The 24,619-nt window shown below is 41.2% G+C and overlaps 2 protein-coding genes and 4 non-coding genes across 6 annotated transcripts in view; 3 read left to right on the plus strand and 3 right to left on the minus strand.

Annotated features, from left to right (window-relative positions):
- FCGR1A (Fc gamma receptor Ia) overlaps positions 1-10,642 on the minus strand; it is a 25,989-nt gene extending 15,347 nt beyond the window's left edge. The window contains 2 exon segments of the mRNA XM_053890227.1: positions 9,611-9,710; positions 10,562-10,642. The gene's annotated coding sequence lies outside the window, so the exon portion shown is untranslated.
- TRNAG-CCC (transfer RNA glycine (anticodon CCC)) lies at positions 6,753-6,823 on the plus strand. Its single transcript has one exon. It is a non-coding gene; the product is annotated as a tRNA-Gly (tRNA).
- A 2,150-nt stretch (positions 10,643-12,792) lies between the features above and the next one.
- On the minus strand, positions 12,793-12,864 carry TRNAE-UUC (transfer RNA glutamic acid (anticodon UUC)). Its single transcript has one exon. It is a non-coding gene; the product is annotated as a tRNA-Glu (tRNA).
- Positions 12,865-17,646: 4,782 nt separating this feature from the next.
- LOC109257088 (60S ribosomal protein L35a-like) lies at positions 17,647-18,080 on the plus strand. Its single transcript, XM_053888840.1, has one exon. It carries the CDS (start codon positions 17,715-17,717, stop codon positions 18,045-18,047), a length of 333 nt encoding a protein of 110 aa, XP_053744815.1. The 5' UTR covers positions 17,647-17,714; the 3' UTR covers positions 18,048-18,080.
- A 3,002-nt stretch (positions 18,081-21,082) lies between these two features.
- TRNAH-GUG (transfer RNA histidin (anticodon GUG)) lies at positions 21,083-21,154 on the minus strand. Its single transcript has one exon. It is a non-coding gene; the product is annotated as a tRNA-His (tRNA).
- A 1,004-nt stretch (positions 21,155-22,158) lies between these two features.
- On the plus strand, positions 22,159-22,232 carry TRNAN-GUU (transfer RNA asparagine (anticodon GUU)). The gene has a single exon. It is a non-coding gene; the product is annotated as a tRNA-Asn (tRNA).
- Positions 22,233-24,619: the final 2,387 nt, after the last annotated feature.

The raw sequence follows: 24,619 nt of genomic DNA on the forward strand, positions 1-24,619 counted from the left end.
TTTGTCATGGTCAGGAGTGCCAGAAATTAGGTTTCTTGGGTCCTCTCAGTCTAATATATTCTTACAGTTGGAAAGGATCCCAGGATTATCCTGCTGTAGGGTCATCACCAAAAGCATCTCTAGGATAAAAACCAATGGAGAATTTTTCTGTTGCTTGCCTGAAATCCTAAGTCGATCTTATACTTTTATAGTCATTTGACAGCAAAACCACTTTCTTGTACTGATTCAGCTTCTGTTTATTTAAATCTTTACTCCTGTCACTTGTAGGCACTTGATGGAACAAGTGCTATGACATGGGAAAGCTGTAGGTAGGTGGGCAAGGGGGTCCTATATAGTTGGTTAGGAGGGCATATTTGGCTTTCTTCTGGTTGGTCTCATTGGAAGCATGAACAAAAACTAGGGAAGCTGTCTTATTAATCAAATCTCACAATTGGGGCCAATTTTTACCGGGGTTATTGTTTCACTTCTTGAACTGTTTGCTGGAGACAACATTTTGACTTTCTACAACTATGACTTGTAGACTGACTATGACTTATAGGTTGACTTCCTGGGCTAGTTAGTATAAATAACAGATTGGTCTTCAGGGCTGGCTGCTGCAGATTGTGGCTCAGAATTCTATTTTTATATATGGTCTGGCCATTGTCCCACTTACATATTCAGTCTCTCATCTAGCATTTACTATAATCATACCTTTCTTCCCATCACTCTCCTGAAACTGCTCTTGTCAAGGCTGCCAAAAATTAATTTTGCTAAACCCAATGGTCAACTCTGACCCTCATTTAATCTAATCTATCAACATTTTACAGTTGATCCTTTCCTCTTCCTGGAAACATTTTCTTCCCTTGGCGAGGGAAAAAAAGAAATTCTGAAATGAAATAAAAATAGCTAAAATTAAGAACTCAGTGGAAGAGTTCACAGCTGAAGAGAAAAATCACAGCTGAGGAGAAAATTAGTAAGGCAGAATACGGGGAAGGAGAAAAATTCAAAATGTAGGGCAAGAAAAAAAATGTAACATTAAACACACAAACAAAAAATAGGAAAAATAGAGTGAGAAAGTATACCTTGAATTTTGGTTACAGCCTTGGAAGGAGAAGAGACAGAAAACAAGGCAAAGGCAATATTTGAAGAAGCAATGTTTGAGTTTTCCAGACAATGTGAAAGACACAAATCAGCAGATTCCAGAAGGCCAACCAATCCCATGCAAGGTGAGTAAAGGGACACCAGTAGTAGAGAAATCAAAGTAAAACTGCAGAAAATAAAAAAAAAAAGACAAAAATTGTTTTATATATGTATCTATCTATATATAAATATATAGATAGATAGAGATACACACACACACACACACACACACACACATTACATTCAAAACAGCAGCAGTCAGACCGTTGACTGATTTCTGAAAAACAAAAATCAAATGCAAATATCCTTTATGTTCTGAAAGACAGTTAACTGCCTTCTAGACTTACATACTTAATAAAAATAGTCTTCACTAATTAAAGTAAAGTAAACACAGAAGAAAAAAAAACCTGAAATAGTTCTTCACAAGCAGACTAACACAAAAGAAATTTCTAAATGATGTTTCTCAGGCAGAAGAAAAATTATTCCACATGGAAAGACACACACAGAAAGAAACCAAGAGAAAGGACAGCCATAAATACATGGATAAATCTAACACTAATCGTATAAAAATGTGTAAATTGTCTTCGGAACTTAATACTCAGAACTATAATAAAGGATAACAGCATATATGTAGATGAGACTAAATAAAATAAAAGTATTCAAATGTCTATATACTGTTCAGGATGAGGGAAATGGAATAATTATTATTATGCTTGATACATTAAGGACTAAAATCAACCAAAAAAAGAAAAAGAATTAAAGATTAAGATTGTAATTTCTAAATTAATCACTGAAAGAATAGAAGCAAAGTGAAATACAATGAAAAACAGAAGGAAAAATGGAAGCAAAGTATATAAAACAATAAAAAAGTTATAATAGTTTAAAAGATAACTAATCCAAAGAGAGAGAGAGAGAAAGAAAAACATGGAACAAGGAGGACAAACAGAACAAATAAAGATAGGTTTAAAATTAATTATATCAGCAATTATATTAAAGGTAAGTAGACCAAATTATTCAGTAAAAAATAAATTTTGCTAGACTTAATTTAAAAAAAAAAACTATAAATATGCTGTATTCAAGAGACATGCCAAAACCATAATGTGATAGGTTGAAAACAAAAGGAGAGAAAAGGAGCGTTACTAAATACATTAACCAAAAGATAGCTACATTAATAGACTTTAAGGCAAAAAGCATGACTTCAGTAAATATCTCTAGTGAATATAACTATCCATTTTTAACTGCTTTTTACGCTATTTTGTTATCATGGGTAATGATATGTAGATTAATCTCCAAGAGCCATTTTGTTAGACAAAGAGCTTTGATATTTTCTTCTTCACCCTCCAACTGTAAAGGTACAATAAACTAATAAATCTTTAAAAATACCTTATCTTTCAATTTGTGTGTGATTACTGTCATGTTTTAATTTAGGAAAATTCCCTGGCACTGAAGTCAGAACTGCTTCATAGGTGAATGCTCAGTTACTAACTGCCTGGCGTCAAGGGAGACCACAAGAAAGAACCCAGGATGACACTGCCTCTGGCGTGGGGATGGATAGATGGTGGTGCCAAATTCCTTGCCTGCCTTGCCCAGTTTTCTGCTGCTCTTTTGTCTCTGCCTCCCACAGTGTATCAAATGCTCATCTATGTGGCTCCTCTGATGCCAACTACTTCCCTCATCACTGGGCCAACAGCAGGAGGTATTTGGTCTGGAACAGTCTTCCACCACCCTATCAAACTTCCAACATTGTCCCCCAACCTCCACCCCCTTAGTTTTGCCTTTTCAGAACACCAAAACTGGGGATGGCCATTTCTGTCCTACTTGTTTTGGTATCCCCGAAATTACTGTGTTTCCTATGAATGTAGCAAAGAAACAGAGGTTGATACGGTCCTGCACTTTCAGCCTTCTGGAGCTGCCATTTTGGACAGAGTAGAGATAAGCTGGACATGCTTCTGCTTTGGCAATTATCCACATTATCACTTGATGTGATTTCATTTGCGAAGAGTGGTCAATCAGGGTGTTCAGCTGTTAACTGAGTGGTCAGCTGTTAAAGTTGGATTGGCTCTAGCACTTCCTAGCACTTCGCCCACTCTTCAGTTTCTCTCTCGTTCTGAACAGTTTTTATTCTGCATTTGCTGTGCCCACCTAAGGCAGAAAGAAAGTGAATACTCATCTATGTGTAAAGTAACTGTAGCTGTCTGATAAGCAGTTGGAAAAGGCAAATAATTAGCATTCAAAAGGAACAACTGACTTCTCAGATACTAGGTTCCTGAAGTTAACTTAATGTATGATTTTGACCATTCATGATGTAGTGACTTTTAGAGAGAAATTTCTTTATTGCCCAATTTCTCAACTTTCTGGTCCAATGTAATATATAGGAAGTTCAAGAAAAGTTTATGGAATGGCAATCTAAAGGAGAGAGTAAGACATTCTTTATGTTCCTCAAGTCTCCTCCTACGGATACATTTACACGTATCACGACAACAGAAAATCAGAAGAATACAGGCACAACAAGAAGGGAAATCTGGCTTTGTTCCAAAACCAATTTCCAAAGAGAGAAACACACCGCAGTTATTCTTCATATTCTAGGAGGTGATGTCATGATATCAGAAGTTCTGCACACAATTGTGGCAAGGATATTAGTTCCAAATGATGCATGTCCCAGCAACACACCAGAACTTACTCCATACCCTAGAGGAACAGTTGTGCACCTCATGCTAAGCACTGATCCTTCCATGATCACAGTCCTGTCTCAGTCCCAAGGTGGCATATCACTGTGTAGACACACTTTTTAATAGCTTTTTGTTCCCCAAACGCTGCCCATTTTATTCTTTTTCTCCCTTTCCTCAAATGACTGCAGTGAGTTGGATCCCTGTCTGTTGGATCCTTGCATAGAACAGACTTGCCTTTGAAGTAAAGATTCATGTAGAGGTGAATGAATTACTGTGGTGGAGAAAAAAAGAAAAGAAAAACAGTTATATGTATTGGCCTGCAACCAAAGTTGGCGCACTCAGGTGGAAGATGAGAGGCTGGCTGTTGAAGCATCCACATTCTTCAGCTTGTAACACATCCAACATGTGTCCAACACTGGATGAGGTTTCTTCTCTCACAACCCATGGCAGGTCCTTAGGCTTCATCTCCTGGGCTTCTTTACAGAAATGGAGCTACCTGTCCATACCTGGACTCGGTGAACACACGGTCCCTGTTACACTAAGCAGCCCATTCTGGAGTTTGATCTGGGATGGATGAGAACCTCAGGTGGGACCTGCTCCTTCTAAAGGATACAAATTATCAGCTGAAGAATACAAAATTGTCCCTGTGTGGAGACCCCTGTGCTCCTCGGACACCTCTGAAGCTTAACTGCTAAGAATTTCCAGAAGACCAAGTTTCAGAATGTTTCCTGCAGGGAACTTCCTACAGAGGCCTTTTGGTGGCCTTTAACCCAGCTGTCTGGAAACGGACTTGGTGAAATTGCAAAGTCAGAAAGCCAGGTTTACCAGCACAGTGATGCATTTTGTTCTTGCTTCCTTATTTCCAATCTCTGCCAGAGATTTGTGCTTCTGCAACATGTACATGTGTTTCAAAGCCATTACAAGTCCAGAACCCACCAACTCCAGGGGCTGACCACTACAGTTCTTTACCAACGCTTCCTCTGGTCTCCAGGGCTCCAATGACCAAGGGAGGGAGGATTGCTGTTGGTTAGCTACTGTGGTGGGTGATGTGGATTTAGGCTACAGGTATGTCCAGCTTTACATCATGGAGTGATCAGAATGCAATGTGGCAAATGGATTGGAGTAGAGTAGACTGGCTGTAGGAGGGCCAATTATTTTTAACCTACTTATATGAAGGAAGGAAGAGGTGATAGATGGAAGAGTTTAGTAATGAAGTGTCAGTGAGCCTACAGAAAGCCAAATAAATTTAAGCACTATTTATTAATTATACTAGGAACAAATTTCTGTGTTGGAAGGATGAAGAGTTTATCCAAAAAGAATAGTAAGATCTGATTTGGGCAATAGGATGGTTGGGGTGAGGGTAAATGTACTATGCAGGGGCAGGAACAGATTTGGCTGTTGTTTTGATGATTGACTAAAACATTCGAGATAATGCACTACTATATTTTGGGACACACTGTGCCTGGGTCTGATCTTAGAGGTACAGAGGGTGGTGTGTGATGCTGACAGGGAACTAACTCCCTGGTGCGTTGAGTTTTATCACTTGTGACTCTGAGATGCATATGAGGCAGTGATTTGTAAATCAGGAGTTGTGAGTTGGAGGTGCAGATCTGTAGTTTCAAAAGAGACGTGGGGATAAATGTACCCCTGGTTGATGCAGGTGGTAGTTGAAAGCGTGTTGGCCAGAGCCGGTGTGTGTCCTGGGCGTTGGGCAGAGGGCAGAGGGAGCCAAAGCTCTTCAAGGTCGAGGTGATGGTTGTTTTCCTTGTTGAGCTCAAGTTTATGACTCGGCCTCCACCTAGCTTGCCTTCTTCTAGCAAGAGAGGCATCATTGCACCTCTGTGGCTCCTGTCCTTCAAAAAGTCATAAATGATTCCTAGTCCCAACGTGTGGGGGAGCTATCCAGGTTCCTCACTTCAGTTTAATTTCCCCAGGGAAATTTGAAGAAAGAAATCTCTCCATTATTTGAACTTCAACAAAAGACCACTATATTAATATTTCAACATAAAGTATTTCTTTAAAATAGTCTACTCCTGGGGTGCCTGGGTGGCTCAGTCGGTTAAGCGTCCGACTTCAGCTCAGGTCATGATCTCACGGTCCGTGAGTTCGAGCCCCGCGACGGGCTCTGGGCTGTTGGCCCAGGGCCTGGAGCCTGCTTCCGATTCTGTGTCTCTCTCTCTGCCCCTCCCCCGTTCATTCTCTGTCTCAAAAATAAACTTAAAAAAAAAAAAAAGCTGCTGAGGATTCAACTCAGTTTAAAAAAATAAAGTAAAATAGTCTACTCCTCATACAGCTAGTAAATCAAAGCCTATTAACTTGAGAAAGCGGATTCTCCCAACATTAAATGCAAACTTACTACTAATCTTTTCATATCATATATCCATGCTAAGGTTTTATACACCTTAAAAAGCAGACACATTATAATGATTATAAGACTGATCATTACTCTTTTACCAAAAAAAAAAAAAAAAAAAAAAAAAAGCTACAAAGAATTAACTACATGGACCAAAATTTATGTCTTCATTATATCTATCTTGATTCTGTCCTTTTCTCTCTTTTTGGTTACTAATTCTGGTTCTGATTCTTATTTCTTTCCTGGATTGGAATTTTACTTACCTCACCTACAAGTTAGGTTACCTTCCCAAGTAACCAGGTTACCTTCAGGAACCACTAAGAAAACAGTTTGAGGTTAATAATTGAAGACTTAGGAACAGAAACAAGGAACCTGGATGAATTTATGTTTTTCTGTTGGAGTCTGTTACGCAGTTTGAAAGAGTTAACTTTTTCAGAGTTAAGAATTTGCACAGACAAATCAGATATTTTGATAGTTTTGTCTAGTATAAGTTGCCTATAAAAACCCATGCCCCTAATAGTTATTAGCCAGCACTTGAAAAAAACCTCTTACAACTATTGCTAAGTCTTTCTGGACACACCACCTAAACTTCACCTACATAACACAGGACAGCATTGGTGGTTCAATGGTAGAATTCTCGCCTCCCACGCGGGAGACCCGGGTTCGATTCCCGGCCAATGCAGCAATTTCCTTTATAGTTTGTCCCACAAAATTACACCGCACAAGCAATTTCCTTTATAGTTTGTCCCACAAAATTACACCGCACAGGCAAATACGGTCTTTTAGAGTTCTGGGTTGTTACTGCTCCAGTGCTTGGCATTCAGCAATCATTTAGTGAGTCTGACTTTGAAAGTGGGAGTGTCTGGGCAGGGCGGGGCAGGGCGGGGCAGGGCGGGGCGAAAGGGTTTGCGATTTGGACCTAAGACCACAGTTACTTTCAGCCTTTCCCTTGGAGGCCCCACGGAACCCAAAAAGCTACCAGGTCACCTATGCCCTTGCTGGGCTTTGGGTTGGCCGCTGGGCCACGTGTCAGCACAGAGCGAGGATCGCGACACCAAAGTCCCGGGAGGACAATAGCCGCGGGGCCCCGCAGACACCCCTGAGCATGAATAAAGGTGTAGGCTGGTGAGGAGGAACTCGCGTGGACCCGGGGGGAGCTGCTGTAAACGCGTAGGTTCACGTCATCAGCCGCCGCCGCCGCCTGCGCGCCTCCCGCGGGCCCGTGGCTGTTCCCGCGAGGATGCCGCGTGCCTGGCAGCGTGCCCCAACAGGTGTTAGCCCGAAAAGTAGACTTTTAATAAAGGAAAAAGAACTGAAGACTCTGGGAACGGTTGATCCGGGTTTGTTTTCTACCTCTTGGACGCTCCTTCAAAGGATTCCCATTTGAGGGCACTAAGTGCGTGACTGCGTTGGAGACTGCGGGTGATTAATTTTCATCTAAGAATAGCTTAAAATTTAAGTTTTTAAAATCTATTTTCAAACCAGCAACATTTCACTCTTTAAGAATAAATTTATTCATGTTCAAGGGTTTCCTTATTCTGATATTATTGTTGCATCCACACGACTCCTGAAACAGAATGCTATGGGCACCAGTGACAATCACAACAAAGTTTATTACAATAAGAGGCAAGGCCAACCGATCGGGACCAACACTCTTGATAAGAGTGCGGCCTCGAACAGCCGGGGTACAGAGTTTTTAAAGCCGATCACATCGTTTTATCATTACCTGGGAACAGAACAGAGAAACAGTTCCCAGATGAGTTAGAAACAGTTGCTGAATGAGGTGATTATTTTAGACTTTCTGCCTAAGTTGCAACCAGTGGATCTCCTTGACCTTGCCTCTGATGCTCTTTTCTTTGAGCTTTTGTTTTCCTTCATTGGTAAAGCCAATGTTCTGACAAACAAAGCTGTTATTTTTCAAGCTACGCATTAGCCCTACACTACAATTTAACCTTTACATTATGTCTTTGTACGTTTGTTGTAAACTGATGGTGATATTTTAAAGTCCTTTCTTGGCAATATTGTGTTGAAATCATCAGGATGGTTTTACTATTTTGTTTTAACTTGTCTGAGAATCTTTGTCTTTGTCCAATAAACATTGTAATGTGATACATAATTTCTTGTTTTTAAGATTTTTCTCTAAACAGGAATCAGGCCTAGGAGACTTGATTTTATTATAAAAAGGAAAATGATGCATTGCTTATGTGACAAGGCACACAGAAAGGGCTCATCAGGTACCAGGGATTGACCATGGATGATCAACTTCAAAACAACACCACGGTAAAACTATTAGACTTTAAAAATAAAGAAAACATCCTCAGGTGCTCCAGGCAAAACTATGAAATAAGTTACAAAAGCAACAGAATTAGATAAGCACTAACATAGAAAGCAAGGCAACAGTGGAGCAGCATTTTCAAGAAACTTCGGTAGAGAAGGGCAAATCACAGATATCCTATCCAGCCAACCTCCTTTTCAGTGCTCGTCGAGGTATAGGAGAATGGCTCTTTTATGGCACTCTGGTGACCCTGTACTTCTCCACATGGGCCACAGAGGCAAGGTTCAATGTTGTTTGACCCAAATCTTGGCTGAATATCCCCTTGGAACATGGAAAGATAGGCAGTCTTGTGAGGTGCTACTGTATGGCTATTTCTCACTGATCTCTTGTAGTAGGTTGCCTGTCCTGGGGCAAACTATAAGCAGGCAGTTTCACCTGTCTCCCTGGTTCTGGTGAGACCCGGAAATTTCCACCTTGCCTCCACCCCTGTAGGATGCAACTACAAGCTATCAAACTGCTTGACAGCAATATGGAATTAGCTCCTTCATGACAGAGTGAGCCACCACTTGTGTTTTCTTGTCATTTGATCCCTCCAGTATGGTGTCCTGCTATGGGATTATACATGTGGGGAGCTGACAACATACTACACTTGCTTATGCTGTGTGTCTAAGTAGTAACTACCTCAGTTCATTTAAGATTGTTGTCTCCTTACTGGTCAATTCTACAGAAGTGTGACAAACACAATCTAATACTGCCTAAGGACTGCTAGACTGCATGATAAATTTGGTGCTCAGTGCAGGGGCAGTAAAGTCCCAGTACTTTCTCGGCGAAAAGACAGAAGGGAGTGCATGGGGATATGAGAACACTCCCCAGGATGATCTCCCCTAAGTGGTCATTATAAAAAGGAGAGTAAGGACCTTTTGACAGTCCCCATATGTTGATAGACAATTGGAGGTTGAGCAGTGACAAGGAAGGATTGAAAGCAGCCACCTAAATGGTGCTTTAGCTATCATTAAGTTTGTTGAGACTGAGTGGATAACCTCTTAAAACCAAAAGCAAGTATACAGGCTGTGCTTACTTTAGTGGGACTGCTCCCCCATGGCCCCCACTCCATCCCTCTCTACCCCTCACCCTTGACCTCAGGCAATAAGAAGCCTCCTCACTGCTCCAATGGGCCTCACAGACTAGTCACACCGCCTCGCTCTCCCTGAGCTCTTTGTCAAGGAGATAAAATGGTCTCCAGGCTGCTGTGTAACCGGTCAAGCGCAAGTATTCAACTCCTTGGTCTGTGTTCCTATAAGACAGAGTGTGAATTCAACTGACAGAGTTTGGGTAAAACTTCTAAGAAAAAGAAAAAGAAATTAAAGTTAAGAGTATGGCTTCTATACCAAATCAATGTACAGTTGTGCAAATGTTTAATGGAAATCAATGAGTTGCATGATTATACTATGAATGCTCTTAAAGTATTAATGGAGACTCTTCTGTCCAGGGCACTGTCATGTATTAAATGAAGTGCTAATGGGACAAACTCCCATTGTAGCAAATGTAGCAAATGGTGACATTTGCCACCAGAGGATGGCTCAAAATTTAGCATGAGTAGCTAAACCCGCTGATGTCCAAAGTTTCACTGTATAAATAATGTCATACTGACTGGCAAGTCAAGAATTTTACTCTCAATGGCTCTGACTGCAGTGTTATCAGATCTCTGCCAGGAAGAGTGACTGATATACCCCACCAATTTTCAGTAGCTTGCTTGCCAAGTGAGGTTTCTTGGGACTATAGAGATAAGTCCTTCTGACAATACTTAATCCCTCTGGCAGCCAAAAGGAAAAACAGCAAAACAAAAAAACTGCTTTTTCGCACAAAGAAAGGAACTCTTTCTATACAGAAGCCACCACTGTAAAGCTAAACTTGTAAGTCCTAACAAAGTTTGGCCTGTTTGTTTTACAGTAAAAATTGTTCTTCCACTGTCTTCTGTCCTCCATACTTTTTGATGAAAAATCTGCATTATGGATAAAATTTGAAAAGTACAGACAGAACATTAAAGCAATAATTTCCATTGCCCCCAAACTGAACTCTCCAAAATAAACAGTATTTAATTTATGGTGAGTATAATTTCCAAAGTGATGGAATTAGAGCACTTACTAGTAGTGTTTGGCCAGAGAAACAAAGAATTCCCAAATCTCATTCTGCCAATGACCTAGGTTCCCTGGTGGGTGTGGGGGTTCCTGAGGGAGATATGTATACAATGAAAAGCGGCAACATGTATATAATCACAATTGTTATTGGTAGGGTTTATGCCCCAGTAGAGGGAATCCCAGTAAACTGGTCAATTCAAGGTCTTAGAAGATTTTCCTGCTAAGCACAAAACAACCTTAACCAAACTTCCCCAAATGAATCTGATGCTGCAAGTCCTCTGAGAGGAGAGAGCCAGAAAAAAGACAAATAGATGCAGGGTTGGAGGCTCTCCTTGACACCAGCCAGGCGGCAGGTTTTGATGCTCAGATAGAAAAGGGGCAGCAGTAGCCACACCCCTTTGTATAATATTTTAATATAGTGTGCCCTCAACCATTAGAAAAGGAAGCTCAGGGGTGCCTGGGTGGCTCAGTCAGTTGAGTGTCCGGCTTCGGCCAGGTCATGATCTCGTGGTTCATGATCTAGCAATTTGTGGGTTCGAGCCCCACGTCAGACTCTGTGCTGACAGCTCAGAGCCTGGAGCCTGCTTTGGATTCTGTATCTCCCTCTTTCTCTCCCCTCCCCTGCTCATGCTGTCTCTCTCTGTCTCTCAAAAATAAATAAACGTTAAAAAAGTTAAAAAAAAAAAAAAAAAAAAGAAAGAAAAGGAAGCTCAGTATCTATCCTAATACGTGAAGAATCAGAGTATTTGCTCCTCCATTGGGTATTAAGGGTTGGGAAAGAGGGAAAAGCAGACAATTTTCCTTTTCCATATGAACCTTCCCTTTACTTTTCTGATGTCATTCCAATAAGAGAGATATATTAGGTAAGTCCTTCAAAAGGCCATTTTCCCCCTATGGTCACTCCTGTATATCATGCTGGGTCAGGAAACGGGCAACCACTGGCTCTAAGGTATGTCATTTTACTATAGCATAGTCTTCTAAAGTATGTGAGAGCATGGTATAAATTCAGTTGATCTCAGGACTACACTAACAGATCACAACACCTTCCCATTTTACCTCCTTTTTTGAATTATAAATAGCTGCATTATGGTATGTCTTACCACCTAGTTGAACATAACTCATCAGGTAATGTTATACAGTGCGCAATACATGACCAGCACAGGCCAACTATATCAATGTGAATAATGTAAGATGTGTAATTTTATGATTAAATCTTATTAATCTTTTTATTATAATTTATATTAACTTATTATCATTAAATTTCCTTTAGAGAAATAAAAATATAGAAAAATTACTGATCCAATAAAGCAATTTCCCTCCACTAATGTCCTCATAAAACAGATAAAATGGGGGTGCCTGGTTGGCTCAGTTGGAGGAGCAAGAGACTCTTGATCTCAGGATCATCAGTTTGAGCCCACATTTGGGTGTACAAATTACTAAAAATAACAAAATAGACTTTAAAAAATAAGTAAGTAAAGATAAAATAAGTCTTATCTTCCCTCAAAAAAATAAAGTGGCCATCAAAATGAAAATTAAATTATTGAAACAACTCTCTGATTTTTAAAAATCTGTTCTGCTTCCAACCACTTTTAGGTCTTCACAAGTTGAAGTGCTCATTTATTTCTGCCAACACTTCCAAAGATGGATTTAGGAACCCTGCTGTGCACAACTTTTCCAAAGTTCCTAAAGGTGAAATGTGCCCATGAAACTATCCAAGCAACAGCTCCATACCCACAGAATTTAGAACTGGTGAGACCACGGTAAGCAAAAAAGGCAGACTTACATTTTTACTGCGACTAATCTTACCTGGAAGAAAAGGTAAATACCAGAACAGATCAATTTGAGATTCAATTCAAGATATCTGAAATACTTCCAGTTTGTCTCTTGTGGACTTAAAGCCCATGGGGGAAATTGACTATGAAGAGGTTGCTTGATGGTAAGTAAAGTTTGGAAATTATGTTTAAGAGATTGATAATTTCTAGTGTTAATTTTAAGCGTGGGGGGGAGGGGGGGAAATGAAGCGTCATACAGGTGGGGGCTTATAATTGGTGCTTATAGGTTCGCGGGTAGTGTAATTGATAGTTTGAAATTCACACTCCATTTCACCTAGTAGTTCTGCTTTCTGGCATGTATCCTCAGTGAATAGTTAACTCCATTTTCCCGCCAATTTGGGGGAAAATCACAGCAAAACTCACTGCTCCCGGTGAGGGGTGGGGCAACCCAGTAAGAAGAATCCCATTCCCTGACCGGGAATCGAACCCGGGCCGCGGCGGTGAAAGCGCCGAATCCTAGCCACTAGACCACCAGGGAGCTACCAGCCGCTTTTTTTTAAGAAACACAAGTACTCTCTGCGTTAAGCGGTGGCTATTTCCCGCCTGCTCGCTCTGGGTGACGCGCGCCCTCTCAGCAATTGTCCCCTAAGGCCGTTCCCTCTATAAAAGGTGCCCCACAGCAAAGACCTTACACTGTGGGGGACAACGGTTGCGCCCCGGGGCCCTGCCAGGTCAGAAGTCGCCCCGTCCCGGCCGCACCCGTGGCCGCGTGTGGACACAAGGTCACTGCGAAGAGGCGGGAGGGGAGGCGCCCGGACTGAGACCCCGCAGTCCCCAACATCCCCCCAAAGTTTGGGACGCAGTGACGGAGGCTGCGCGGACCGAGACGTTTTTCGAGGCAGGCTTGGCGGCCCTGGACTGGACTTGGGCCCCCCCCGCCCCGAGCCCGCCGCGCCTGCACTTTCCACCTACTTCGGCTGCTGCTCTGCACGCTCAGGGCCCACACAGAGTGCTCTTCGACGCCGGCCTTCCCCTCACGCCACACGCCCGCTTTGTCCGAAAATCCTGCTGCTGCTTTTGTTAATTGCCGTCTCGGAGCCACACAACCGGCTTGCTGATTCGGGCGAACGACTCTCCCGACACAGGCGGGGAGAATGACGCCACTCGCGACCCCGCTCCACTAGGACTTCGGGGTTTGGGGCCTTTACCCTCGGGACCCGGGGCTGGGCCGCCGTTGAGACTTTCTGGGCTCTGCCCGTCAAACTAGCCTCTTCCGCGCCCGGCCTCCAGGGTCAGGGGCAAGGCCGGGCCCCCTCGGCGTTCTGCGCCCTCTCTCTCCGTCTGCCGCGCCCCGCACCCTTGCGTACGGCCTGCGGATGAGCCCCCCGACGGCGGCGTCGATTCAGTGTGTCCGGCGCCGGCGACGCGCAGCTGCGCGGTGCACGCGGATGCACGCGGCGAACTTGCGACCCCGCCCCCGCTGCCGTCGCGGCCCCGCGAGCGTCACCCGCGGGCCGTAACGTCCCGGCCCGACTGAGCTGCCCTGACGCCCCGGAGGGAGGGACCCGGAGGAGAAGGGCAGCCTCCCCTTTCAGCCCTGTCCAGTGTTAGGCTCCCGAAGCGTCGTGGAGGAGACAGAAACGGAGAGGTGGAAACAGAGCCCAGGGGAGGGAGGAACTCCGTGCGACTTTCCTCCTCTGCAAACAGCCAGAAGATGAAATCGGCGTCTCGTCCCGTCGCTGGTGAAGGTGAGTTCCGTCTCCGTGGGGGGGAGCCAAAGCCTTGGCCCGGCTCCCAGTGAGTTCCTTTTGGCCCTTGAACGTCTCTCCCTGGGTTTCTTGTGGATTCCAAGGATGCACCTGGCAGGTTTATTTTTAAAGCATGTACTTTAAGATTATTTTAAAATCTTTTGGCGAAGGAAGCAGTGTCTGATGAGTTTTGGATGAGGACTTTCAGGTGTGGGGAAAACTAGCGAAAGCAACTGTGGTTGAGAATCTCACACACCCAGGAAGGGCACTTCAGCCAGGTAAGTGTGTCTCTTAGGTTCTGCCCATTTTATTTTAAATGCACTGTTGGTCGAATTTCAGATGAATTTAGGACTTTCATGATAAATATTTTAATGTTAGTAGTTTTTAATTTAAATACACATTTTTAAAGTTACATTAAAAACCCACGAAGCCCGCCATTTTTACAAAAATGAGAAAGAAAGACGATGTATATAAATGAGAAAGCCTCAGAGAAATGAGGCCTTTAAGTATTGGTTGTTTCCACTAAAGTTTTTTTGTTGTTTGTTTTAGTGGAAAGTTCCTCTTTCCTCAAATCTGACAATTACTACCATACCCCAAATTCCTCTTTCTACAAAACCTGACAATCACTGCAAGACCCAACATTCACCTTTCTAGTTCCAACCTACTCTTCCCTACACCTTTCCTCAGCATCCCCCTCATCTTTTCTAACACAATAAAAGTCAATTCCAAAGTCAGCCTTCAACTTTAACACTCAACTATCAGTCCATTAAGTTAGAGGCCCTCCCTGGGACTTTATCTCCCTACAAAGAACAGAAAATTGCAAACCATTGTATTCGTGGTCATAAATAATAGTCATTGGCCTGGAAAATGAACTTTTTTTTTCCCCAAGAAAAATCTATATTCATGGTTAAGTGTTACAGACATTTTTTATTTCATCAGCTCTAAAGGTAACTGGAGATTTCTTTTTCCTGGGGGCTGTAATAGAGGATCTTTGGCTAAGGGATCAGCCACAATCTGTAAGCGCATATGTCCTACAATGAAAGGAGACAACTTAAGCAGCCACAGATCTTGATTTGCGTGGTGGCTACTTTGGTATGTATACATTTCAAAATTTATTGAGCTGTGTGAAGTCAAACCTGGAAGACTTTAAGACTTACTATTAAGCTGTTTATTACTATAAACAAGATAGTATGGGAGTGGCAGAAGGACACATTATATATATAGAAATGGAACTGAATTGAAACACCTAAAATAGACCTACCCTAAAATAGACCCACCCTCTCTGGTTAAATTATTTTCCAAGAACAGATACTAAAGCAATTCAGTGGGGAAAGGAGGATCATTTCGACAAATAGTACTGAAACAACTAGAGATCTACATAGTGAAAAACCCTGCATTCCCTACCTCCCAGTATGCACAAAAGCTAATTTAAATTGGATCATAGACCAAAACATACACACTAAACTGTAAGGTTTTAGAAGAAAGTACATGAGAATCTCCTTATGACCTGGTGGTAAGCAAAGATTTCCTAACTATTACACAAAAAGATAAGTAAAAAAGAAAAATGACAAATTAGACTTTAATAGTATTAAGTATTAAAATGATAAATTAGACTTTTAAAAAATTAAAGTAATATTAGACTAGAGGCTCCTAGGTGGCTCAGTCGATTAAGTGACCTACTCTTGATGTTGGCTCAGGTTATGATCTCACAGTTCATAAGATCAAGCCCTGCATCTGGTTCTGTGCTGACAGAGTAGAGCCTGCTTGGTATTCTCTCTCTCTCTACCCCCCACCCACTCTCTCCTTCTCTAAAAATAGGTAAACTTTAAAAATAAACTAACATTAGTCTAATTAAATAATAAATCAGACTTTAACATTAATATTAAAATATTGAATATTAAATTATAAAATAATTAAAATAATAAGAATGTCTTCTCATTAAAAGATAACCATTAAGTGAAAATAAATCGTGGACTAGGAAAAAGTATTCACAAAACATATCTGACAGAGACCCTGTTCCAGAATATAAAATGACCTCCTATAATCAATATTAAAAGCTGAAGCACCCATTTTTTAAAATGGGCAAAAGCTTAAATAGACACTTCAGAGACGAAGATAGACTAATGGCGAGAAGCATATTAAAGAGTACTCAATATCATTAATTGCCAGGGAAATATATATTAAAACTTCATTGAGATACTTCACCTAGTAGCATGGCTAAAATTATAAAGTCTGAAAACATCCAATCTTGGTGAAGATTTTTAGTGGGAATATGTCATAACCATTTTGGTTTGACAGTTTCTTATACATTTCAACATAAATTTACATAAATATCCCTTTATTCATGTAAATTCTTCACCTAGATATTCTTCCAAGGGAATTGAAAACATATGTCCATACAAAAAAAAAAAAAAAGTATCAGGAATGTTCATAGTGTTTTTTGTTCACAAGAATCCAAACTAGAAACCACTCAAATGTCCATTATCAGGAACTGGTAAACAAATCATAGTATACTCATATAGTGGAATACTATTCAGCAATAAAAAGGCATGAACTTTTGATATAAAAAACAGACAGAGGCGCTTGGGTGGCTCAGTCAGTTAAGTGTCCGACTTCAGCTCAGGTCATGATCTCAGGGCTCATGGGTTTGAACCCTGTATCAGGCCCTGTGCTGACAACTCAGAGCCTGGAGCCTGCTGCAGATTCTGTGTCCCTCTCTTGCTCTGCCCCTCCCCCGATCATGCTCTGTCTCTCTCAAGAATAAACATTACAAAAAAAATTTTCACAGACATCATGCAGAACACAGCAGCATGAGTACTCCATGATTCAATTAAGGTGCAAAATATCAGAATGATGATTTTTGAAAATAGTGCAGAGGATAATGACAATGAGGATGATGATTCTACTAGATAATGACATTATTGATTGAGTAGCTGCTAAATCCAGGCACAGCCAACAATGACAGAATGAAGTAGATTACTCTTATTAGCCCCATTTTACAGCAGAAAGAATTCAGGCACGTAAAGTTTAAGTTACTTAAGCTTTTCCAAGGCCACACAAGGGCTGAATCAGATTTACAAACCAGTGCCTGTGCTCTTAAGCACAGATTGATCAGATCTTTCTTCTCGGCTTTAGGTATTTCTGGTTTTCTCAGATGTAGGGAGGAGAAGAGGAGAGAAGGAAAGAGAGGCAAAAGAAGGAATAAGGGATAGAAACACAAAGATATGTAGTCAATGAAGAGCAGAGCAGGAAACTATTATGAATATTTTTACATCAAAGGTTATAAAAATTTCTGGGAGGTTGGTGATCTGCAAACAAGCCAAAGATTCTTAAGCCAAAGTGATTAAATATTGGGCTGAGGTCAGGAAATGAATCATAGATTCTAGAGCTGAAAACTAAAATATTAAAGCATCTAGGAGAAAATGTAGGAAAATATATTCACAGTCTTGGGTAGGAGAGATGTCTTAGAGTAAGATACCTTAACAGTAAAAGAAAAATAAAGAAATTAAATTTCATCAAAATTAAAAGCTTCTGCTCATCAAAAATCACCATTAGAAAGTAAAAAGGCAAGGCCTTTCTCTTTCCACCATCTTGGAACCTGTGGAGGCCTGCTGGGAACAGGACTCCTGAAAAGACAAATATGTCGGGAAGACTGTGGTCCAAAGCCATTTTTGCTGGCTATAAGCAGGGTCTCCAGAACCAGAGGGAGCATACAGCTCTTCTTAAAACTGAAGGTGTTTATGCTCAGAATGAAACTGAATTCTATCTAGGCAAGAGATGTGCTTATGTGTACAAAGCAAAGAACAACACAGTGACTCCTGGTGGCAAACTGAATAAAACCAGAGTAATCTGGGGAAAAGTAACTTGTGCTCATGGAAACAATGGCATGGTTCGTGCCAAATTCCGAAGCAACCTTCCTGCTAAAGCCATTGGCCACAGAATCCGTGTGATGCTGTACCCCTCAAGGATTTAAACTAACTGAAAAGTAAATAAATAAAGGTGTAGATTTGTAAAAACTAAAAAATGAAAGAAAGAAAGAAAGAAAGAAAGAAAGAAAGAAAGAAAGAAAGAGAGAGAAAGAAAGAGAAAGAAAGAAAGAGAGAGAAAGGAAGAAAAAGAAAGAAAAAGAAAGAAAAAAAGAAAGTAAAGAGGCAATCCACAGAGTGGGAGAAGATGTTTGCAATATTCTTCTCTGAACACGACTCAGATATTGAATGGATAGAGAACTTTTAGAAATCAATAATAAAAGCCAAAACATTTAAAAATTAGCCAAACACCAGAATAGTCTTTCTTCACAATATGGACCATAATTTCTAAATAGGCAAAAGACATAAGAATCTTGTGGTGCCTGGGTGGCTCAGTCAGTTAAGCATCTGACTCTTGGTTTCAGCTCAGGTCACAGTCTCACAGTTCATGGGATTGAGCCCTGCCTCAGGCTCTGCACTGACAGTTGGGGAGCCTGCTTGGGATCCTCTCTCTCCCTGTCTCTCTGCCCCTCCCCAGTGCGCTCTCTCTCTCAAAATAAATAAATAATAAAAACGTTTAAAAAAGAAGCCAATATCATTATGTATTAGGGAAGCACAAATTAAAGCCACAGTGAGATCCTCACAAGAGTATGCACTCACAAGAATTAGTAAACTTTTAAAATGGGAGAACATCAACCTCTGACAAGAATGTACAGTAACTATATCTTGTTGCTGTTGAAAAGGTAAAATCTCACAGTCATTCCGGAAAACTGGCAGTTTTTAATAAAGTTGAATTTACATCTATCCCATGACCCAGCAATATCACTATGAAATATATACTCTGAAAACGAATGCACAAGTATATGTATAACAGCTTTGTTCACAATAGCCAAAACTAGAAATTATCCAAGTATCCATCAATGGCAGTATGGTCACACAGGAATAACACTCATCAAGAACACCATAATAATATATTCAATAGCATGAATGGATCTCAAAAAATGTTATTATGCTGCATGAAAACAAAAAAAATAGGCAGACACAAAAAAAGTATATTGTGTGAATTTTAAAAATAGTCAACACAAAACTACAGAAATCAGAACCAGAACTGTTTATATCTACTTAATTTTGTTTTTGTTGAACCATTTAAAAATTTTTTTTAACGTTTATTTATTGTTGAGAGACAGAGCATGAGCAGGGGAGGGGCAGAAAGAGAGATACGCAGAATCTGAAGCAGGCTCCAGGCTCTGAGCTGTCAGCACAGAGCCCAACACGGGACTCAAACTCACAAACCATGAGATCATGACCTGAGCCGAAGTTGGACACTTAACCAACTGAGCCACCCAGGTGCCCCATTTTGCTGAACCATTTTAAAGTTAAGTTATATCATGATCATTGAACCTAAATACTTCAGTATGCAAATTACTTCATTGACTCCGATATTTCTTAATCCAGTCTTTCAGTCCACTTGAGTGGGGTCAGCAAACTTTTTTGTAAAGTGCCTGATAGTAAATATTTTAGGCTTTGCTGACCATATGGTCTCTTTTGCAACTGCTCAACTCTACCGTTGTAACACAAAAGCAGCCACAGATAATACATAAATGAGTAAGTATGGTCGTATTCCAATAAAACTTTGTTTACTAAACAAGTTCTGAGTGGGATTTGGCCAGCAGGCCATAGTTTAATGACCCCTGCACAAAGATCACAGTTGTTTTTCATGCTCAGAGTACCACAGCTCATGCCAGTGGGAATTCCTTCAAGCTGGCTATGTCTTTTGTTAAGATCATAATAGATTGTTAGTGAATCACTGGTTTCTGATCCAAGCTTTCCCATGCTTACCCTGTAATTCCCCAGCACCATTCCTGGAAGAGGTAATTTCTTTAAGAAATTTTGATTCATTTTTGTAGGGAATGGTATTAAAGATAAAAACCTGGACACTATGAATAACCATGGAACTGTGGGTGATTTGCTTTTAAATCAATTCAGTTCTAAAGTAAATTGTAACTGAATGTATATATTTTACATATAGAAAATGTTCATTTAAAAATAATCGTGACTTGGGGCACCTGGCTGTTTCAGTTGGTGGAGCATCTGACTCTGATCTGGGGGTCGTAAGTTCGAGCTCCACATTGGGTGTAGAGATAAAAACTTTAAAAATAACAATGATTATGCCTGTTTTGGGCCTTGTAATTCTTCTCGCTGGGACTGAAAATCTTGATTGCCATTTAACAAAGTTGCTTATCTAACTTGTGGCTAAAATGTAAATAAAGTCCTTTCAAAACAACAAAAAGAAATCAGAAAGATTTGCTTAAGTGAAGGGAAAGTAGGTGGGAATCTTTTGGAAAGGGCTGTGCTGACGTTTCTGGGCTGAGGGAAATTTTGTATAGCTCTTATCTAGGTGTGGATGTGTTTACATGAAAAATACTAAAGGACACACACACCAATTGCCAGCAGGTTTGCGCTGCGCAGTGATCGCATAACGGCTAGTGCTCTGCCTTGTGGCCGCAGCAACCTGGGCTGCAGTCCCAGTCACGGTAGTGTCAGGCGTTTGTCAAAATTCATTGGACTGTGCGTTTAAGATTTGTGCGTTTTATTGTTTGTGAATTGTACTTCAATATGTACTATTAGCATAAAAATTGGGTGGGGAATGCCGAGAATGGCATTGAATCTAGGTTTTGTTTATTAGATTTTATTGTAAAATACCTTATCGAATACAAACTGATAAAAAGCTCATTTGTCACAGTGTCTAAAAAGGCCCCATCAACATTTGAAATATTTTAACCAGAAAAACGGTTATGACTACACCGTTACATAAGCGGAAGCTACCGACCGCGCTTTACCTTTTGGAATAGTTCTGCGCAAGCTCAGATATGGGGCATGGTTCTGGAAAACCGAATACCCGACCGCCCTTTCTCCTGCCTGCAAAGTGCTGGAGAGCCACAGCAAACCCCGATCTTAGGCCACAAATACTGGTGAGGGAATTAAAAGAGAGGCTGGAAGATGTACCAAATTTTGTCAAGGAAAAAAAAGGGACACCACATATTGCCGTGACTCGGATTCGAACCGAGGTTGCTGCGGCCACAACGCAGAGTACTAACCACTATACGATCACGGCGCGCCATAAACCTGTGCCTTCTGAAGTGAAAAGAAAACAATTCTCATGTCTCAGGATCTGGCCAGTGCATCTCCACAGGTCTCTTGGGGGGTGGGGGGGGGGGGTCTCCTTGTCCTCCGCAAAGCCTCGCCTGCTTCTTTCCCTTCTCCTAAAGTTTCCTTTTTGGCCCCGCCCTTTTCCTGCTCCCTCCCCCTAACCCCATCGGCCCCACTAAAGTTGGAACACAGTTGATTTGAGCGCTTGGAGCTCCAGCGGCACAGATGGTGCACTGTAGGCCCCTCCATTGCCCAGCCCATGGGATGTTGCAGGCTTCGAAATCAATTGCCCAAACTAAAACCTTTTGAAAAGAATTTCCCCTTTTTAAAAACACTTCTATTTCTGCTCTCAGAGTTCCTCAAAGGACTGAAAGCTTAAAGGCGACAAGGAATAAACGATGACCAAATGAGAAAAGCAAAAGGCTATTTATACGCCTTGCAAGGGCGTCAGCCATGGTCACTTGCGTTTTAAAAGAAACGAAGGCAGCGGGAGCAGTGGGAAAGGTTTATAGTAGAACGGGGGAGACTTAAGTTGTGCCATCTTTGGAAGCTGTTGGCGTGGAAAACTGTAGGCGGTTAACTAGAAGCTGAACATCCTGAATAACTGGATATTCAGACTCTCCAATGCATTATTAATTCAACAAGTCCTAATTGAATGTCCTGGGCATTCAGCTTCCCTTGGGATTCGCTCGACTCAGGCTGGGGGTAGAAGGATAGAGGAGGGGTCGCAGTCCCGGTGGGGGGGGGGGGGGGGTCTCTGGAGGTTCTGGATTCTGTGATTGGTGAGGGGACAGGGCGGGGCTAAGCCATTTGGGTGTGCTAGTTTCAGAATCACTCAATGTACCGGTTTCAAACATGACGAACAACTCGATTAGATTTACTAATCTTAAATTTTTCGAGGCTTTGGAGCCTGCCCAATCTCTTGAGTAAGAGATCACTCTATTTTAATGAAACCAAAGTGTATGTTGTGTCTCTGTGGCGCAATCGGTTAGCGCTTTCGGCTGTTAACCGGGAGGTTGGTGGTTCAAGCCCACCCAGGGACGTAATGGGTATTTTTACAGCAGCAATTTGGTTCTCTCAGATTCGCTCTGGCAAAGGACAAGATACTTGCTTTCCCTTCCTTTCAAGTGACATAATGGCCCCTTCCTGCGCTTCCATGACCTCCCAGAAAATCTGCCTGGAAGAGACATTGCATTTCTAAAAACAGGGAACAAGAGAGGCCTGATGCAATCTCTCCTCAAGAGGGTGTGTTCTGGGATGAAGTCATGTTTCTTTGGGCTAGTAGCAAATTTTACATACTTCAGTTTTTCAAATGTGTACTAGTGTCTTGCAGGATATGTGTGGGTTTAATAATTGCTCAATTAATAATGCTAGAGTCATTGGCACAAGCACAGACACTCAGATCAATGGAACAGAATAGAGAACCCAGAAATGGACCCACAAACGTATGGCCAACTAATCTTTGACAAAGCAGGAAAGAATATCCAATGGAATAAAGACAGTCTCTTCTAGTGGTGCTGGGAAAACTGGACAGCGACATGCAGAAGAATGAACCTGGACCACTTTCTTACACCATACACAAAAACAAACTCAAAATGGATGAAAGACCTCAATGTAAGACAGGAAGCCATCAATATCCTCGAGGAGAAAGCAGGCAAAAAACCTCTTTGATCTTGGCCGCAGCAACTTCTTACTCAACACACCTCCAGAGGCAAGGGAAACAAAAGCAAAAATGAACTATTGGGACCTCATCAAAATAAAAGCTTCTGCACAGGGAAGGAAACAATCAGCAAAACTAAAAGGCAACCGACAGAATAGGAGAAGATATTTGCAAATGACATATCAGATAAAGGGTTTGTATCCAAAATCTACAAAGAACTTATCAAACTCAACACCCAAAAACCAAATAATCCAGCGAAGAAATGGGCAAAAGACATAAATAGACACTTCTCCAAAGAAGACATCCAGATGGCCAACCAACACATGAAAAAATGCTCAACATCACTCATCATCAGGGAAATACAAATCAAAACCACAATGAGATACCACCTCACACCTGTCAGCATGGCTAACATTAACAATTCAGGCAACAACAGATGTTGGCGAGGATGCAGAGAAAGAAGATCTCTTCTGCATTGTTGGTGGGAATGCAAACTGGTGCAGCCACTCTGGAAAACAGTATGGAGGTTCCTCAAAAAACTAAAAACAGAACTACCCTACGACTCAGCAATTGCCCTACTAGGCATTTATCCAAGGGATACAGGTGTGCTGTTTTGAAGGGACACATGCACCCCCATGTTTATAGCAGCACTATCAACAATAGCCAAAGTATGGAAAGAGCCCAAATGTCCATCGATGGATGAATGGATAAAGAAGATGTGGTATATATATACAATGGAGTATTACTCGGCAATCAAAAAGAATGAAATCTTGCCGTTTACGACTACATGGATGGAACTAGAGGGTGTTATGCTAAGTGAAATTAGAGAAAGACAAAACTCCTATGACTTCACTCGTATGAGGACTTTAAGAGACAAAACAGATGAACATAAGGGAAGAGAAGCAAAAATAATATGAAAACAGGGAGGGGGACAAAACAGAAGAGACTCATAAATATGGAGAACAAACTGAGGGTTGCTGGAGGGGTTGTGGGAGGGGGGATGGGCTGAATGGGTAAGGGGCACTAAGGAATCTACTCCTGAAATCATTGTTGCACTATATTCTAACTAATTTGGATGTAAATTTTAAAAAATAAAAAATAAAACAAGTTAAAAAAGTGCTAGAGTCATGATCATTATTATTTCTTGCATTATTTTTAATGAAGGCATTTCTTCCTTTGTACCAATTACTTAGCCTTTTACATGCTGTTTTTTCAAGTAAATTGGTCTCGTGATAATCTAATAATTCTGTAGTCATCATCCTTGTACTCATATTTTTTGCCACTTGTACAAGTATTTCTATAGGATAGAGTCCTGTAAATGCAATTGCTCTATCATAGTGGTTACAATATATATGTTTCTTAATGTAAATCATAAATCCTGTAAATTTGCCTTCCACTGGAGTGGTACCAATTTATCGTTCATTTTATTTTTCTAACTAGGAGAATTCTTTTCCTCGTACTCTTGCTAGCACAACAAATTTCCATAAATGTATACATGATAATCTAATAAGGGGAGTGTTGTCCTCTGACTTAACTAAGGCGGAGGTACAAAGATGACATGATGGGCATTAAGCAGTAGGATATCTGCACCTGCTCCTCGACTACACTGCCAAGATATTTTTGTAAAACTGTAATTGATTTCTGTGGTGACCTCGTCAACCAGAGCCAGAGAAGACTGGCCAAGGTGAGGAAAAAACTCACTGGTCCCAAATATTTGTTCCTCTTCCCCTTTCTCTAGAAATAGCAAGGGTGAAAGAGTAGGTTGTTTAT

The sequence above is a fragment of the Panthera pardus genome, unplaced genomic scaffold (assembly GCF_024362965.1).
Source record: "Panthera pardus isolate Hobbes unplaced genomic scaffold, ASM2436296v1 HiC_scaffold_11, whole genome shotgun sequence".
Taxonomy (NCBI): Eukaryota; Metazoa; Chordata; class Mammalia; order Carnivora; family Felidae; genus Panthera; species Panthera pardus.

Bases quoted from the DNA above. Each gene is read 5' to 3' on its own strand.
- LOC109257088 (XM_053888840.1), top strand. From the start codon at position 17,715: ATGTCGGGAAGACTGTGGTCCAAAGCCATTTTTGCTGGCTATAAGCAG.